Source organism: Parasteatoda tepidariorum, chromosome 3 (assembly GCF_043381705.1).
Source record: "Parasteatoda tepidariorum isolate YZ-2023 chromosome 3, CAS_Ptep_4.0, whole genome shotgun sequence".
Lineage (NCBI taxonomy): Eukaryota > Metazoa > Arthropoda > Arachnida > Araneae > Theridiidae > Parasteatoda > Parasteatoda tepidariorum.
Window position 1 is genome coordinate 101,804,054 of NC_092206.1, and position 16,182 is coordinate 101,820,235.

The 16,182-nt window shown below is 30.4% G+C and overlaps 1 protein-coding gene across 2 annotated transcripts in view; it reads right to left on the reverse strand.

Annotated features, from left to right (window-relative positions):
* The window catches only part of LOC107438862 (Na[+]-driven anion exchanger 1), a 142,108-nt gene that overhangs the window by 16,349 nt on the left and 109,577 nt on the right, over nt 1-16,182 (reverse strand). For both annotated transcript variants that reach the window (XM_043052758.2, XM_043052756.2), the window contains 4 exons: nt 13,794-14,081; nt 8,697-8,810; nt 6,053-6,217; nt 4,333-4,511 (listed from right to left, as the gene is read on the reverse strand). In XM_043052758.2, the coding sequence (XP_042908692.1) occupies nt 4,333-4,511; nt 6,053-6,217; nt 8,697-8,810; nt 13,794-14,081 (746 nt within the window). The remainder of the gene's footprint in view (nt 1-4,332; nt 4,512-6,052; nt 6,218-8,696; nt 8,811-13,793; nt 14,082-16,182) is intronic.

A 16,182-nucleotide genomic window follows, 5' to 3' on the forward strand; every position in this document is an offset into this window, starting at 1 on the left:
TTTTTTTACTGAAGGTCACTGAAGAATCTACGTTTCAAAAGTTGCGGTTACATTTGACCATTACTATTATAACTAGTGAATGAAATAGTTCTTCTTCCTGGTTGCACCTGGAATAAGGTGACCTAGCATGGGAAGGGGGCCGTATGTATTTCAACATATTGTGCAGCTTTCTTTATATTCTTTAGTTTCCCCCCTACTTGTTCTACAGAAAGAAGGAGAAGGAATTACATTTCCTTCTCTTTCTTTTATCTTACCGCTACGAGCTTTTGCTTGAAAGATGTTCCTTCCTTGATGAAGATGATATAGATAATGAACTAGGTGATGATTTACAACGTTTGTTTTGTTCTGACAGTGAAGAATCCGATTTCGATGGTTTTGAACAAATATCTGATCAGAAATATTTGAAAAGTAAATAAAAAAAAAAGGAGATTTATTTTTATCTTGTCATCAGTTTATTTTTCAGTGCGTACACATTCTCAACTTACGATTTAGATTGGTTATACATATTTCTTCTGTAAAAGTATCATTCTCAATTCTTTCTTTTTATAATAAGAGTATATATAAAAATAGATTTACCAATAACTGTTTTCTAAGCATAGAGTTTATGTTTTAAAGATTATTATTTTTCAAGTGTATTTTCACGCATGTGATATTAGATAAAAATCGATGATTCATCCAAAAAACAAAAGTGTGGCCTTTACCGCGGTGCGGCCTGTTGGAAAATGTAAACAAATAGATGGGCAGTAGGGTCACTTCCTAGGGGATGTTTAGAGAGAGTTATGCCAGTTTAATTGAATGTAGTTTTTCTTTCTTTATATTTAAAGTTTTATCTTCAATAAATATAGTTGCACAGTTTTCTATGAAGTGAATTCTTTATTTGTAATAGATTTCTTCAATATCTTAAACTTAATAAGCTGGCTCCTATTTTTCAACACGGTCTATAAGATGAAAATTGAAAGTTTTAGCGATGTTTTTCGCGGGTTCGGCCTGTATGGTGGTGTGACGTGTCCACCCGAAATTACTGTATTTATTTTTTGAGTATTTATTATTTCTTTTTAATTTATTTGCATTCTTTTGGTTTGGTTTGCATAATTTAGCTTCATAATTTTGCTACTTGAATCGCAAAATTAATATCTGAATAAGAATTAACATAAATTATATTTATATTTTAATAGGCTTAAAATATTTTTCATTGTTGAGAGTATGTGAATGATCAGAAATAAATGGGTCAAAAAATGTTCCACAATTCTTAAGAAATACTGAAATATTTTATCGGTCCTTAAGTTGATCTTTATTTATAAAAAGGACTAAAAATACTCATTTGTTAATTATGAAATTCATTATTTATATAAATTCTTTAACAATTAGAAATATTTCTGTGAAATCCATATTTTTTTATATGCTGATTTTACTTACTCTGAAAATAAGTTTTATCTTGTAAGTTTCTAGGATTGAAAGCTTATCAGCAATGTGAAAAACAACTCATTACCAATGGAGTGGTTTTGTACTTACTATTATTTTACATTGAGTTTATTTTACTAATCGAATAAATATAAAAATTATACATCTAATTTTCAACACTGGTCCATTATTGTACTGGTAAACACTGGTACTGGTTCAAATAAACAGCAATAATATATTGTTATCTATCTCAGTTTCAAAATTTTTAAGTGTTTTATAAGAAATCCAACACTTTGTTCAGTAAAAGTTCTTATTTGAAACTGACATAATCTATAAAAGATAATTTGCTTTTGTTAGTATTTTCAATGCTGCAGTCCAGAGGGCATTTTGGTGCGCATATTGGTAACCAGTGCTTGAACATAAATAACTTTTTTTAAACAAGTAAAAAATAAAATAGTAAGCTCCAAGCAGTGACTTAATCGGATAAAAAGAAAAACAGTTTTCTTTAAACCAGGACAATGTTACTAACTTAGCTGTCACAAAAGTGGGCTAATACTGGATGCAGAGCAGGTTTTGTAGTGGTTCAAAAGAAAAATCAGGACAAGATTTCACAAAAATATCAGAATTTTTTTTTGATGCAATACATAGTAAACTATTAAGAAGAGGAAATGAAGGACTAAAATAAGGTTGTTATTAACTGGTATGAAAATTTTGTTTTGTGTGGCATGTCTCTTTAATTCTTCACAACATTTTAAAAAAGAATATGGACAACACTCAACGTTTTCCAATAAAAAATAACGATAGGAACAATTCCATCAGAAAGGTTTTTTTTAAAAAAAAAAAATGCATTTTCATGCATACCTACTTAAGGTATGAAAACTCAGAACCTTCATTTTCTTGAATTTAAAAATAGATTCCGCAATATAAAGACAGATTGAAATAGGTTTAAAATAAAACTGACAATTATAATCATTTTTATATAATAATAAATTATTTTAAAACTGTAATATATGTAATCTACACACTAAAGAATAAATGTATAAAAAATAAACAAATGATTAGAAAACGTAATACATCGTAATCTGGAAAGAAAGATCATAAAAATAAAACAAGAAATTAAGCCATTACTTATAGTAAATGAACATTAAAAGTACTTTGAATTTTGCAAATAAAGGAAATGTATATGGAATGATAAACAGTGCCTTCACTGAAATTTGATAACCCAGAGAAAAGAATTTACTACTCAAAAAATCTTAAGCTAACCTTTAGCAATATTTTTCACTTAGCAATTGGACTTATTAAGTAAAAAAAATTGGCAGCAAAAACGCCAAGATTCATAATTTGCAAGATCATATTAAAATAAATCATAAGCTCAAATTTTATAAAATGACCAAAAGACTGAAACAAGATTAAAAGTCTAAATATGAGTAATTGGTGAATGGATCCAAAATTCCAACTATCATGTTTAAAATTCTTAAGGATTATTAAGTTTTATTATTATTAAATAAAAATTAGATATAAACATTCCGAAACAACCAAGATTTTAAGTGTATCGTGTATCAAAACTATACAATCAAAAATGAGTGAATAGCCACCGAATTTAATTACTGTTTTCCCAACTGATTAAAATAATAATAGGTAAAAGGATTGACAGCAATCTGAATGTAGAGGCAATATAAATTTAATGCGCCATTTTTTAGACTATAAAAACAACACAAATTTTGTAAGATTAAAGGCATTCATAAAAAAAACCTAGCCCACAAACCTACCATGGAGATCCTTAAACAATTTCAAAAATTATACATAATTTTTGGTACAAAATAATATTTAATTTAGTACAGTACAGAACCCGTTATCCGAAAATCAGAAAACCGGAAAACCAAAAAACCGGAACGAAATTCGATAAATTTTCCCGCCATTTTTTAAAAAGAATTTTTTTTTTCCTCATAAGATTTTAGAATTTTTCTTTCTTTTTGGAAAGATGTTTACCTTACTATCATTTTGGAAATAATCATTAGTGTATTACTTCATCGTTTTTTCTTCTTTTTAAGATTATTTCCAAATATTATTTTTTTTAGTTGGGTTTAACAATAAAAAAAACGGCTTTTTGTAGCAATTCAGAAAACCGGAAAAATCAGTTATCCGGAATAGCGATGGTCCCGATCGTTCTGGATAATCGGTTCCCTACTGTACATACAATAAGTAAACTTACAATATTTTCAAGAATAGGAGCCGTGACAGGATACACAGCAGTACTTAACTTTTATATCAGGCATACTTTGGAGTTTAGAAATAGCATAATTGGATTATTTAAAAAAAAAAAAATGAAATTTTAGTGTTGAAGAGGGATTCTTTAAAAATTTGCTCTTCAGTATCCTGTAAGTAAAAAACCAGTTGTGCATGACCTTGAGGTTCAAATGCTTGTACTACTAATTTATGATGAAAAAGGGTGAAGAGGATGGGAGCAATTAAAAATTCTTTGTTGCAACGATAATTCGTATTACTGAGGAAAAGGAAAACGAAAGGAATATTTCTCCGCATTAATTCCATTCCTTTTGAGACTAGTTTTTGAATTCACACTATGAATAAAAACATACTAGTTTTGAAGTTACAAAGTCTAGTTTTTCTTATTTTCTAGATAAAGAAATTTAAAAAAAATCCAAATGATTCTTTTACCATCAAGTGTTTGTTAAAGTGTTCTGAAAAAAAAAAAAAAAAAAAAAAAAAAAAAAAAAAAAAAAAAANAAAAAAAAAAAAAAAACAGGAATATCAGGACAAAACACCAAAAATGAGCACATAATATATCGTATCAAGAAAACTATGAACCCTGTATAGAACCAATATTCTTAAAATAAGTATTCAAATTGCACCAAAAATAATCATAAATTATACATTTCACTCTTAAAAAGGATGGCAGGTAAAATATCCTACCTAACTCCCAAAAAATGAGGTTTCTCTCCTGGAGCAGAGCACTCAGATTCCATCCGCAAAGAATTGACGTGCGTCATGGCAAGCACGGTTGCAGCAACAAACCACGGGAGACCAAAGATGGAGCATATTGCAATTAATATAGCCAACACAAATAAATCTAAGTGATAACCACAACCTTTCTAAAAAACATGATGTAAAAACAATTATGATTAAGTGTTCTTAAAATGTTCACCAATAAACATCCCTATAATTTTACAGAGATGTTAATAAAATAGATACAGTATGCAAAAATATTTTAAAACAGTTACAAACTTGTAGTTGTTTTTAAAGTAATTTAAAAAGGTGTAAAAGTTGTGACTCAAACTATTTTACAAAGTTTCTATCACCCCCTAAGTTGATTTGTTAACAATTGCTTATACTGATTTTGAGGCACAGGTTTCTAATAATCTCAGCATAAAGAAGTGACTTCCTTTCTAGAAATTTTAAAACCCCATTTTTCAAGTAAACTTTTTATAGAAATGATTTTATACAAATTATTTTAACTCCAAAACTTTATATTGAAATTTATATAATCCTTTTAAGATAATGAAAAAAAAAATGTTTCCATTAAAAGGACACTAAATTTTATAATTAAGATCAGTGATATGAGTGGAGAGGGGGGCTGTGTTGAAATTTTGGAGCAGCACTTTAATTTTTAGATCAATGGTTTGCTTTTACATCTCTCTTCAAACTTGTCTACTATTTTTACTCCATCTTAAATGGTAATTAGAAATTGTTTCTTTTCATTTTTTATTTTAAAATTATGGTATTTCGGGATTATCCAGCCGACCATTTTCGTCAAACCCGATATTATTGCCAAAAGGTAGCTTCTGCACCAATAACCACAAATTTTATGATTTTTACTGTGTAATCCTTAACAATGCGAGTATTTTAGAGTGTTGAAATATACTATTTTCTTTTTTAACTGCGCTGCAAAGAGATTCAAATTTGAGAGTGCAATGGCATAGTTATCATTTCTTCTAAGAAAATGTGTGTGAATGACCATGATATGGCATTGTATATCAAAACTGATACGCAATGGTGGTGCAATGTGAAGGGGTGCGATAAACGAGTTTTTTTTGTTATTATTATTTGATAAATTCAATGTGTTTGGAATTGTGTTTAGAATGTTTATTTTGGAAATTGCTTTTCATTATGATGGCGCTAAAGAAGTTGAACGCAAGCGTTAACAGGATAATCCCAAAGTACCAAAATTATTCTATGTCACAAACCCTTATTCTAAGGAAAATATTGTATTTTCGAAGAAAAAAAAAGAAGTTCAGAAAAATTTAAATATCAGAGATTAGCTAAGATGAATTGGAGCCCTAATCTCTGCTGTATTTAAATAAGCAGTATTCAATAAGAATCCTTCTTCCTGTAAACTTTTTCTTCCTCTTAACTTTGAACATTAAAAGCGTAAAATATTTTAAACTACAAATATGTTATTGAATATGAAATGAAGCTAACAAAAGGGATTTGTAACACTTTCCGCAATAACACTGAAGTGCAAAATGATATCCAGTAGGTTAGTTTCTTTCCAAATTCAATTTTTGCTTCTAATGCCTATCGGCTTTCTGAATTGCAAAACATTCACAAATTAATTTAAGAATGCACCAAAAAGAAAATTCAACTTTTCTATAATTTTAAACATTTGGAAAAGCATAATAATTTAAGTTTGAACCTTCAACTTGTTTTCATGTCTGTTAATAATGACTGCAGTAATCTGTTGATCCATAAAAATCAAGATAGTTGCCAAGAGTGCAGGCAAAATTGCAACAAGTGATGTCCACCAAGGATTTCTCTGACCAAATGGAGTAATAAGCCAGGTACGTCCGTGCCATGTTGGCTAAAAAAAATAATAAATATAAGACACAAAGATATAACTGATTATTTTAAAATAATGGTTTATTATTAGAGTTAGGTAATTGATCGAATTTATCAAAAGAAACTAAAATTTACTTATAACTAGTTGAAGCAAAAAAATAAGTTTAGTAGAATACTTTCTAAAATCTGAAGTTTTTTAACTCAGAAAAGATTTCAGAAAAAACTACTACCAATTACAATTAAAGAAATCTACAGATAAAAATTTAAAAACGTAAATATTATTCACCTCATTTTTAATAGAAATAGTAGTAATCGATTAACATTAGGTGTAATTGAATGCACTTCAGAAGATCATACTCAAAAAGAAATTTTTTTCCTCCTTACGTTTCAACAAACAAGTCCTTTTGGTCCACTAGCTCTGCCATTCAAATAATTTGTTTCGTTTTAGGATCATTTGCTCTTGTCAAACGGAGCACCGTATTCGTGTTGTGTCAGATGGCATCATTTTCAGAAAGAGTTCCCACACCCATCTGAATTTTTTATGTATCGCTGTTGTGGGGTTACAGTTAGTTTGCTTAAATAATTTAGACTTAGATATTTCAATTGGCCAGTAAAATATTACAATATCAGGTACTGCATAAAATAGGAAAGGACTATTCTTACTATTGATTTGAAAATTTGCACCTTCACTTAGATGTTGTATTATATTTTTATTAGTGCCTTGAACGTGAATTGTGCTTTTTTAATTCTTAAAGAGACATCTTTATCTGTCCCACCCAATTTCTCTGGGACACTATGTCAGCACAGCACCAAGATATGCAAAATGTTTTACTTTATCCATTTCTTTTCTATTTATGCATATCTATATTACATTATATATCTATATGTATTACGTATCTATCTATATATATATATATATATCAATATTACATTATCTTTTATAAAAATTGAGAACTCCTTAAAAAAAACAATAGTTTATAACACCGATATACAAAACAAAGTTTGTTATGAAGAATGGCTCTTGCGACAGAATAATAAAAAATGGGGAAATGTAAAAACAGTTACTCATAAATGAAACTACAGTAAAAGCCTTGCAAAATATATAAAAATACACCTTCCTCAAATTAACTGATTAATCAGATAAGAATCATACTTTTAAATTAGTTTTTCCTAATTGCATTATTTCAATTTCTTTGAAATACTGCAAAAAAAAAAGGAAAAAAGAGAGAGAGAGAGAAAGTGCTTTAACATTTAGTAAACACTTAACGCTTCATATAATTGTTATGAAATGACATCACATAATGAAAAAAAGAAGAAAAAACAGTTTGCTTATTCAGATGTGCAGTAAAATAATTGAATTAATATAAAATATTCATTTTGCTTATCTCACAACGAAAAAAGATACTGTATAGTGCACCAAAAAATCCTAATGATTTGTGGTGGTGACCTCAAATATGCTAATTAATAAGTGCAAATGATATTTTAAGTTACAAAATCAGACACAAAAATTTACTTTCTCTGAATAAACATATCTTTTTTTTCGACAGATTCGGAATTTTGATCAGCAAAATAAAGGGTGTAGTTGCAATTTGAGAAATAGGGTTAAAATAGTCTGTTCAGAAGAGCGCTTTTAAGTTTGGACACCTTAATGTCACTATATTTCAAGAGTTTTTTAAAGCACATTGAAAAGTTTTTACCCACAATTATAAAATTCAATTATTCAAGGATAATTCCATTCAAAAAATAGCTTTTAGTAAAAATATATTTTTATTGTCTTATTTAAGAATGGTAAAAAAAAAAAAATTGAAATGTAAGGCAGAAAATTTTCTGCCTAGTTTTAAAGAATGTAATTTTGCATGGCAAAATATAAAATTTGAGCAAAATCAGTCTAATAATTCCAGAAATATTGAATTTAAAAAACGTCAGATACTCAAATTTTAAATTTTGCCTTATAAAATAAATTTTTTTAAAAAGATGCAAAAAACTCTGTACGATTCAAAATTTTATCAACTATTCTTAAATAAAATATTTTTGCATGGAAATTATCTTTAGATAAACCAATTTTATAATTGTGTGTAACCTTTTTTCAATTCGCTTAAAAAAGTTCGTCAGATATAGCGAAACACGTAAAAAGTAAAATTACCATTAAGGGGCTCAAACTTTGGAATGCTCTCCTGAACAAACATATCGGGATCGTATTTAAGGGATCAAAAATTGGAACCCACCTAAAAAAAAGATACGTTTATTTAGGGAAAGTACGTTTTTGAGTCTGATTTTGTAGCTTAAAATATCGTCTGCACCAATTAACTAGCCTATTTGAGGTCACCCCCTCAAGCCATTAAGATTGAGTCCTAGAACGTGAAGATCCGATCATTAGATCAAACGTCATTCAGGGTGGTCCGTTAAATTTTGGTGCGCTGTTCAACAATAATTGCGATCAGCAGTTGTAGAAATTTGCAGAGTTTCCAGCAAATTCATAGTATAAAATAAATAAATATTACCTGAAACTTTTCTGGAACTTGCAGTTTAGGAGTCTTCAGACCAACACCAATATCAGCAAGAGTCATTAAAAGAATAGCTATCACAACAGCAAAGTCGCTGACTGTACTTCGTACCTGTTCACATTAATATCTTTGCATCAGGGGTTCCAATTCAAAAATAAAATTCCAAATACAAACACACGCACACTTGCATGCACACACACACGAATATATATATATTTAATAAGCAAAAAAACACAAGCAATTTAAAATTTTAACGAAACATAGTTTGTTTATAGTCAGTCTTCTTATATCTAACTTGTGATTAAGAGCCAAAATTTTTACAGAAAACTAAATTATTAAAACTTATGTTTTATTTAACTGCAAATATATGTAAGAAAATTTTAAACTAATATTTAAGGCATGATTATTTTTCACAAACAATTTTTTTTTTAATAATTCTAGAAAAATTTAACCATGTTGAGTCAGAATTTCTACAAGAAATATCAGAAATAGATGTTTAACTCATTTCTTTTGAACATTATTGGCTACTTATTGTTGCTGTCAATTTTAAAATTAATTTTTTCCTGGGTTGGTTACAAGATTTTTCCAGGCTTGGGCCAAAAATTGTATTATTCTCGAATTTTTTTTTCTAAAATCAAATACCGTTTCTTTGATCCCATGGGAACTCAGTTTCATACGAAATAAAAATAAACATTTATGTTACTTGTTCGAAGTAATATTCAGTGTTCTACAAGTTGGAAATTTTAAATTACTTTTATTGAAGTATAAGTTTTTATCATAAAATGCAATAAAATAATGATGACAATAGGAGCTTCAAAAAATTTGAAAGCTTTCAAATGCGCTCAAATTGAAAACAAAAATTATAATGTATGTCATTTTTAAAAGCTTAACTTTTCACAAAGTTTATCAAATCACTTAGATATTTACAATACATATTAAAACACACAAATTTTCTCTCTATAATTCCTGAATTCCAATTTCAAAGATATCAAAGAATATTTTCCTTATCATTTGCAAGTTTGAATCAAAGAACATTCTTATTGTAAATTTCTAATTGAGGGATAAAAAAAATGAAAAGTAATTAAAAATGAATGATTAAAAAATGTACAAAATTTTGATTTCTCCAGAAGGTTGTCCTTCTCTCTATCTCTAAATGAAAAAAATGAATTTTAGTAAGTAACAAGTCATTTTTATACATGTGTGGTTATGAATAATACCTATATATCCATTTAATTTATTATATCCACCATATCCAAAAAAAGTCTCAACAAGAAGATTTAAAGTTAAGTAAAATAAAAAGCATTTGACAGCTATTTGCCTAAGATTTGAAAAACCAATTCATTCATTGCAATAAGATTACAGCCAAAAGAATATTTAAACATTAGGAATTATAAATTTTCTATGGACTATTTCTATAGTAATTTCATGAAGTTGAAACTTTGAGAAAATGAAAATATGTTTACTTTTTTTACAGTCAAATGTCATTCTTTCAGAAAGATGACACTTAAAATCACGGAACTTTTATTTTCTTTGAGAAAAGAGTTTCTAAGAAAAGCCATGGAAAATTTCAAAAGGAAATTAAGGAAAATTTAAAAATAAAACTTTGTCATTATATATAGGTTTCTTAACACATTCGCTGCCACTAAAAATGATATTTCCATCCTCAGTAGATGGGTTCGAATAGTTTAAATGTTCCTTATATTTACAAGGAAAACCTGAAAAACGAAGAAACATATTATTTTCCTGTTTAGAGAGTGTTTTTTTTTCCGACGCTCTGGAGCGTCTGATCAGTATCTGATCTGAGAATACTGATCAGACGCTCCAGAGCGTCTGATCAGTATTCTCAGAAATAACCGGCATATTGCATAAAATAGCAGCTTGAAAGGAATAAAACGGAATACCATTCAAGTATACGTAGTACCATTTATGAAACAATACTGAAAATATTTACATAATAAGCACAATATACAGATATTGGCAGTCACGCACATAAAAAAATTCAAACAAAAGTTTTGATAACCAACCCCAAAAAATAATGCTTCACCAGCGTGCCGAAACAACTTCTCTGTTCAATTTCCAAAGCCATACTAAACACAGAGCATATAACTTATCATAGTCGATCAACGCGCCAGCGCGTCGTCGGCATACAAGTAGGTCAAGCTCTGACGCGCTAGTGCGTCGGTGGCAGCGAACATGTTAAGCATAATTTTAGTAGAAAACTATTGCCTAAGTTGTGTTAATATTTTTAAAAAATCTTCAATATCTTGTTATTTAGAGATCCTAACTCAGTTGACACAGCATTGTGAAAATTTGTATAAAACAACAAACACATTGTAAGGTTTTGTTACTGGATTTACTCAATGATCATTAGTCCAGTGGCGTACGCAAGGGAGGGGTTTAGGGGTTTAAACACCCCCCTTGAGCTCAGACAAAATGGCAAAAATAAAAATTTTAGTAGAAATTATGCGAGCTATTATTTCTTAAGACTATATATTTTTATTAACCTTATGCCTACTTTTTTTTCCTCACGGTATTTCTCAGAATACTGAAAAAACATTTACTATAATAGGGTTGCACTTTTGAAACCAAATTCACGAGATACTGTTATGGACTGGTTCCTTTCTGTCCTGCCAGTATAGTTTTCGAGACTGGCTGTCATTTGCGAGATCTTTACGCGATGATTCTGGAATCCTAGACGTTCTGTCGTTTTGGAGACAATTCGAGAATTTTGGAGATGCGGTGAAAAATTATATAAAAGGGGGAACGGAGTACAGTGGAGTTAGTCAGACTAAGAATTATCTCTGCCCCTTGTCTTTCGGAGCTTGTCGCTAAATCTGTTTTGTTTTGTCTTAACAAAAAGTTCATTCAATCGCCGAACCCGTTGTCGCCAGTATTTCGACTAGTGAAAAAATCAGTAGCAATACCAGAGATACTGTGCTCGTTGAAGTTATTCATTCCAGCTCGAAACTTTGAGATCGTAGCATGGCGGATATTTCTGTGCCAATATATACATGTATTTGCTGTTCTTAGATCTTTAGGATTTAACAATTTTTAACGCAAGAATTTAGCAATTTTTAATTATTTTGAGAAAAAATCACGATCTGGAATTAGTGAGGTGATAGCATCTAGTACCAATGTAAGTTTTTCTGTTGCACAGAAATGTGATACTTCCGTTGAAGAAAACGTTTCTAGCATAACAAAATCTGATGAATGTGAAAGTGGCCCTCAAAGTGTTACTTTCCACCCATATGACATTAAACTTTTTCAGAAAATATTACATTATGTTCCTAAACTTAAAAAATCAAATCAAAATTTAACTAAACAATGTTGTCTAAATAAAAAGTCAAAATTGTCTAGCTGTCAAAATTAGGGAAATAATAGTGCTTTATAACAGATTCGAATTTCTCTTAGTAGTTTCAGAAAATTATGAACACCCCCCTTGAAAAAATTCTGCGTACGCCATTGCATTAGTCACATATGGCACCATTGTCTAAGACTAAGTTGAGCTCCGTGAGGTCTGGTCTTAACAGACTGCAAAAAATGGTCTGTGTAGCCTTGTCAGGCTGTCTCACAACCACTCGTTTGAGACTAACTTGGGCTCCTTCCGCTATATTTGCACATAGAAGCTCTGACACGCATTAATGTACCTTGGATTATGGAAGAAATATTCTAGGCACTTGTTGTGGGGTCACCTTATGTCACAGATGACTGATCTTCCTTCCTTTATCATGTCCAGTCACTAAGATATGCTTTTCATAAGTTTTTTAAAATCCATATTTCTTTCAGAGATGAATGGCTCAAATCTCCTCTGTGGCTTAGGGGCAATTGTTTAATGGATAAAGGCTTAGTTTTAAATCAGGGGCAGGTATTTATTGTTCCAATGATGATACCAAACTTCACATTTTTCCTGGTAATTATGCTACTGTTTCTCAGGCTGAAGTCTATGCTATCTTCTTGAGCTGTAAGGTGTGCATAGCAGGGATGAGAGTAGTCAGAAAGTAAAAAGGAGGAAATCCAGGAATGAATGAATGTGTGTGTGTATATATATATATATATATATATATATATCCAAAAAATAGACAAAAAAGTGCCTTTTTTAAACTTGTAAACCATGTTATTATAAATCCTGATGATTAATTTTAAAATTGTATGAATAGATCAATATGAATCACATGCATGATTTTAAATTGAGAGAATATGAATCCCGATGTGAGGCTTTTAAATCATGTGAATATGAAACTCTACACCGAATTGAAAAAATGTGAAAATACAAATCATGATGCGTAATTTTTACATCACGTAAATACGAGTCACAATGCATAATTTTTAAATCGCGCGAATGTAAATCCCAATGCCTAATTTTTAAAGCACGTATAAACATGAAAATCGATTTTTGATAGTACAATCGCAAAAACGAATCACGAAATTTGATTTTAAACTCGCGTGAATACGAATTGCTACATAGGGTTTTAAAAGTGCGTAAATACAAATCACGATATTGGATTTTTAAATCTCATAAAAAATAAGAATTGCAATGTACGATACCTAAATCGCCTGAATAAGAATCGCAATGTTCAACTTTTAAATCAGGTAAATACGAAAATCGATGTTTGATAATAAAATCGCGATTTTAAAAATGCATAAATACAAAACGTGATATTGGATTTTTAAATCGCGTAAATAAGAATCATAATGTACGATACTTAAATAGCGAAAAGAATTAGAATTGCAATGCGCAGAGATAATGCTAGGACCATAGATAATGCTTAGGACCCCTTAGGATAAGAATTTATGCTATGGATCAAATATTGGGGACAAACTAGCCTTTGAGAAGAGCTTGATATAATTAATCCTACATGGGGTGAAAAACTCCCACCGCTATCCCAATGGCAAGGGGATGATTCTAACCCATGCTTGGTCTACCATTGAGGATATTTAACATCAGCACTGTGCGTGATACAAACCAGGAGATGACCTATCCCAACTATTTATTATCTGATAAGATATTACTGAAATAAAAGTATTATGCCGCAAAGTCATAAACACAAGATTTGGATAAACATTAATAAATACATAATTAGAGACATCACTTACTTTAGAAGGGAAAAATGGAGTGGTTTTAAACTGTTTCAGAAACACTGCAATGGCAAATGTGCAGGCATAAAGAATGATAGAAAATAAGTAGACGTCAGGATAGGTTGTGATACATCCAGATCCTACCATGGTACCATTGTACCACTCACAGTGAGTTCTGTTTAGGTTGCTCCACTCAATGCTATCAAATATTTCTCTGGTAGTACCGTTTGACGGAGAACATACGCACTCAGCTGGGAATGATATCGAAGAGGAGACGAGGGGGTAGTAGTGTCCAATGTCCAAAACCTAGAAATTAAAATTTAACGGAAAGAAGGGAAAAAAGAATCTTTAAGTAAAACCGTTGAAGCTTTTCAAATCCTTATAATAAAGGCATTTTTTAAAAAAATCACTAATACAAGCTAGAGAGAGAGACACCAGTATAAAGACAGGACAGTTAAAAGAGCGGAATTTTAATGCAATTCAGAAGACTAATAAATTTGTGTGCAGTAAACTTAGTAACAAACAATGTAGTAGTATGGGGTTGAGTAAAAAGTTTTTCGCCAAAAAAAGACTTATAAAATGACAAATACATACAAAATCAGTAAAGCTAATGAAGATAGTAATCTCCATGGTCCAACAATGAGAATAGTAATCTCCATGGTCCAAACCAACAATGGTCTGCCAGCATTTTGGCAACATTTCAATCCCTTCAATGAAGAACTGCAGCGAGCGCGAGTCCAGAAAGCGATCAAAATCATTATTTGAATGAAAGAGCCATCGAGATGCAGCTGCAGATGCGAAAACAGATAGTAATCTAAAGACGCCATGTCTGGGTTGCATGGTGGATATTGCATCAAATCCCACTCCAGCATGTAGAGCGCCCAGTCAGTCATCGCACTAACATGTGGCCGGGCGTTATCTTGATGAAAGAGACCACCTTCCTTCTGAACTAGTTTTTTTTAATTTTTTCGCAATGCTAACTAATCGCCTAACTAGCGATTTCATCACTAACTTTGATTAGCATATTGCTGTATATTGTATTGCTGATAGCCGGTCTGCTTTTCAAGCCCTCCTTATAGATAGATAATCCCACCAGATACAGAGAAGCACTTTCTTGTTAGTTAGCATTCGTCTTGCTACAGAGCCTGCTGATTCCTCGGGTGCTAATTAGCCTGCCTTACGGCTTGTATTGTTGTAGTACACCTATTTTTCATCACAGGTTACAATTCTATCCAGAATGTTCTCTTTTCTTTGATCTCTGAACAGAGCCAAACAGCTTGCTTTTCTTTTGCTTGTCTTTAACAGTCAATCGTTCCACCCCCAGTGGTTCAACTTAAACATTAGATTTATGTGTTTGAAAGCATTAACTATTGTTATTTGAAAAACGTTAAGCTCTAACGTAATAGTTCATGTTGAAACATTTCTCGCTTGATCAATGATTTGCTTTAACTGGTTACAATCAACCTCAATAAAGAGGCCAGATCGTGGTTCATCTTCAATGTCAAAATTCCCAGCTTTTAACTTTCAAAAGCAAACTTTATTGTATCATAAGAAACAATTTTGAAACCCAAACTTTCACATTTTTTTGTGGCATTCAGTTGCACTAGGGTTTATTTTGGTACTCATAGTACATAATTGTTCTGATCTGGTGATGGGATAGCTCCATTTTAAACAATTTTTTGGTGCACAAGATAATAATTGTCAAACAAATTACACAGTTGTGTAGTTCCAACTCTCAGCTTTAGAATGCAAAAACTCGTTTGAAGAAAGGTTAGCTACCATTGGAATGGCTGCTGTTTGGCGCGGAGGTATCTCCCCTAGGCGGAAAACTTTTTTTTGACTCAACCCGATATTTTATGGATTCTGTTTGCAATATTGCTGTTTCACCGGATAAAAAATATACTGTTTAGTTTTAGATACAAACATCAATGTCTTTCACCTTCAATTGTAGAATATCTTCTCAATCTGTTGTCGATATATGTGTATAATGAATGTTATTTGTTCTGTCATATATAAATGATTTTTTGTGATGTTCTGTAATATGTTATGTGCACTGCATATTTTACCTAATCCCCAGCCTAACAAATGCTACCTATATAATTTATAGCAATTTTTTGAACTTTGAATGAGGATTGATAAATTATATCACCATAATAAAAACAGAAATCTTATAATTCAGCTAAAATTAATTAGCAAATGATTCCTCAAAAACTGGACTTTTCCATGTTTCCCAAAGAAAATTTCAATAAAATTTTAACCATATTTTCAATCTTTTAACAGTCATTCTAAAACTATATGTAAATCTAGAAAGAAATTTGAAGTAAAAATTCTTTAAACTATCTTCTAATGCAAACTTATCTCCTAATTTATTTAATTTGAAAGAATTTTTAACTTTTATGCAATGGAA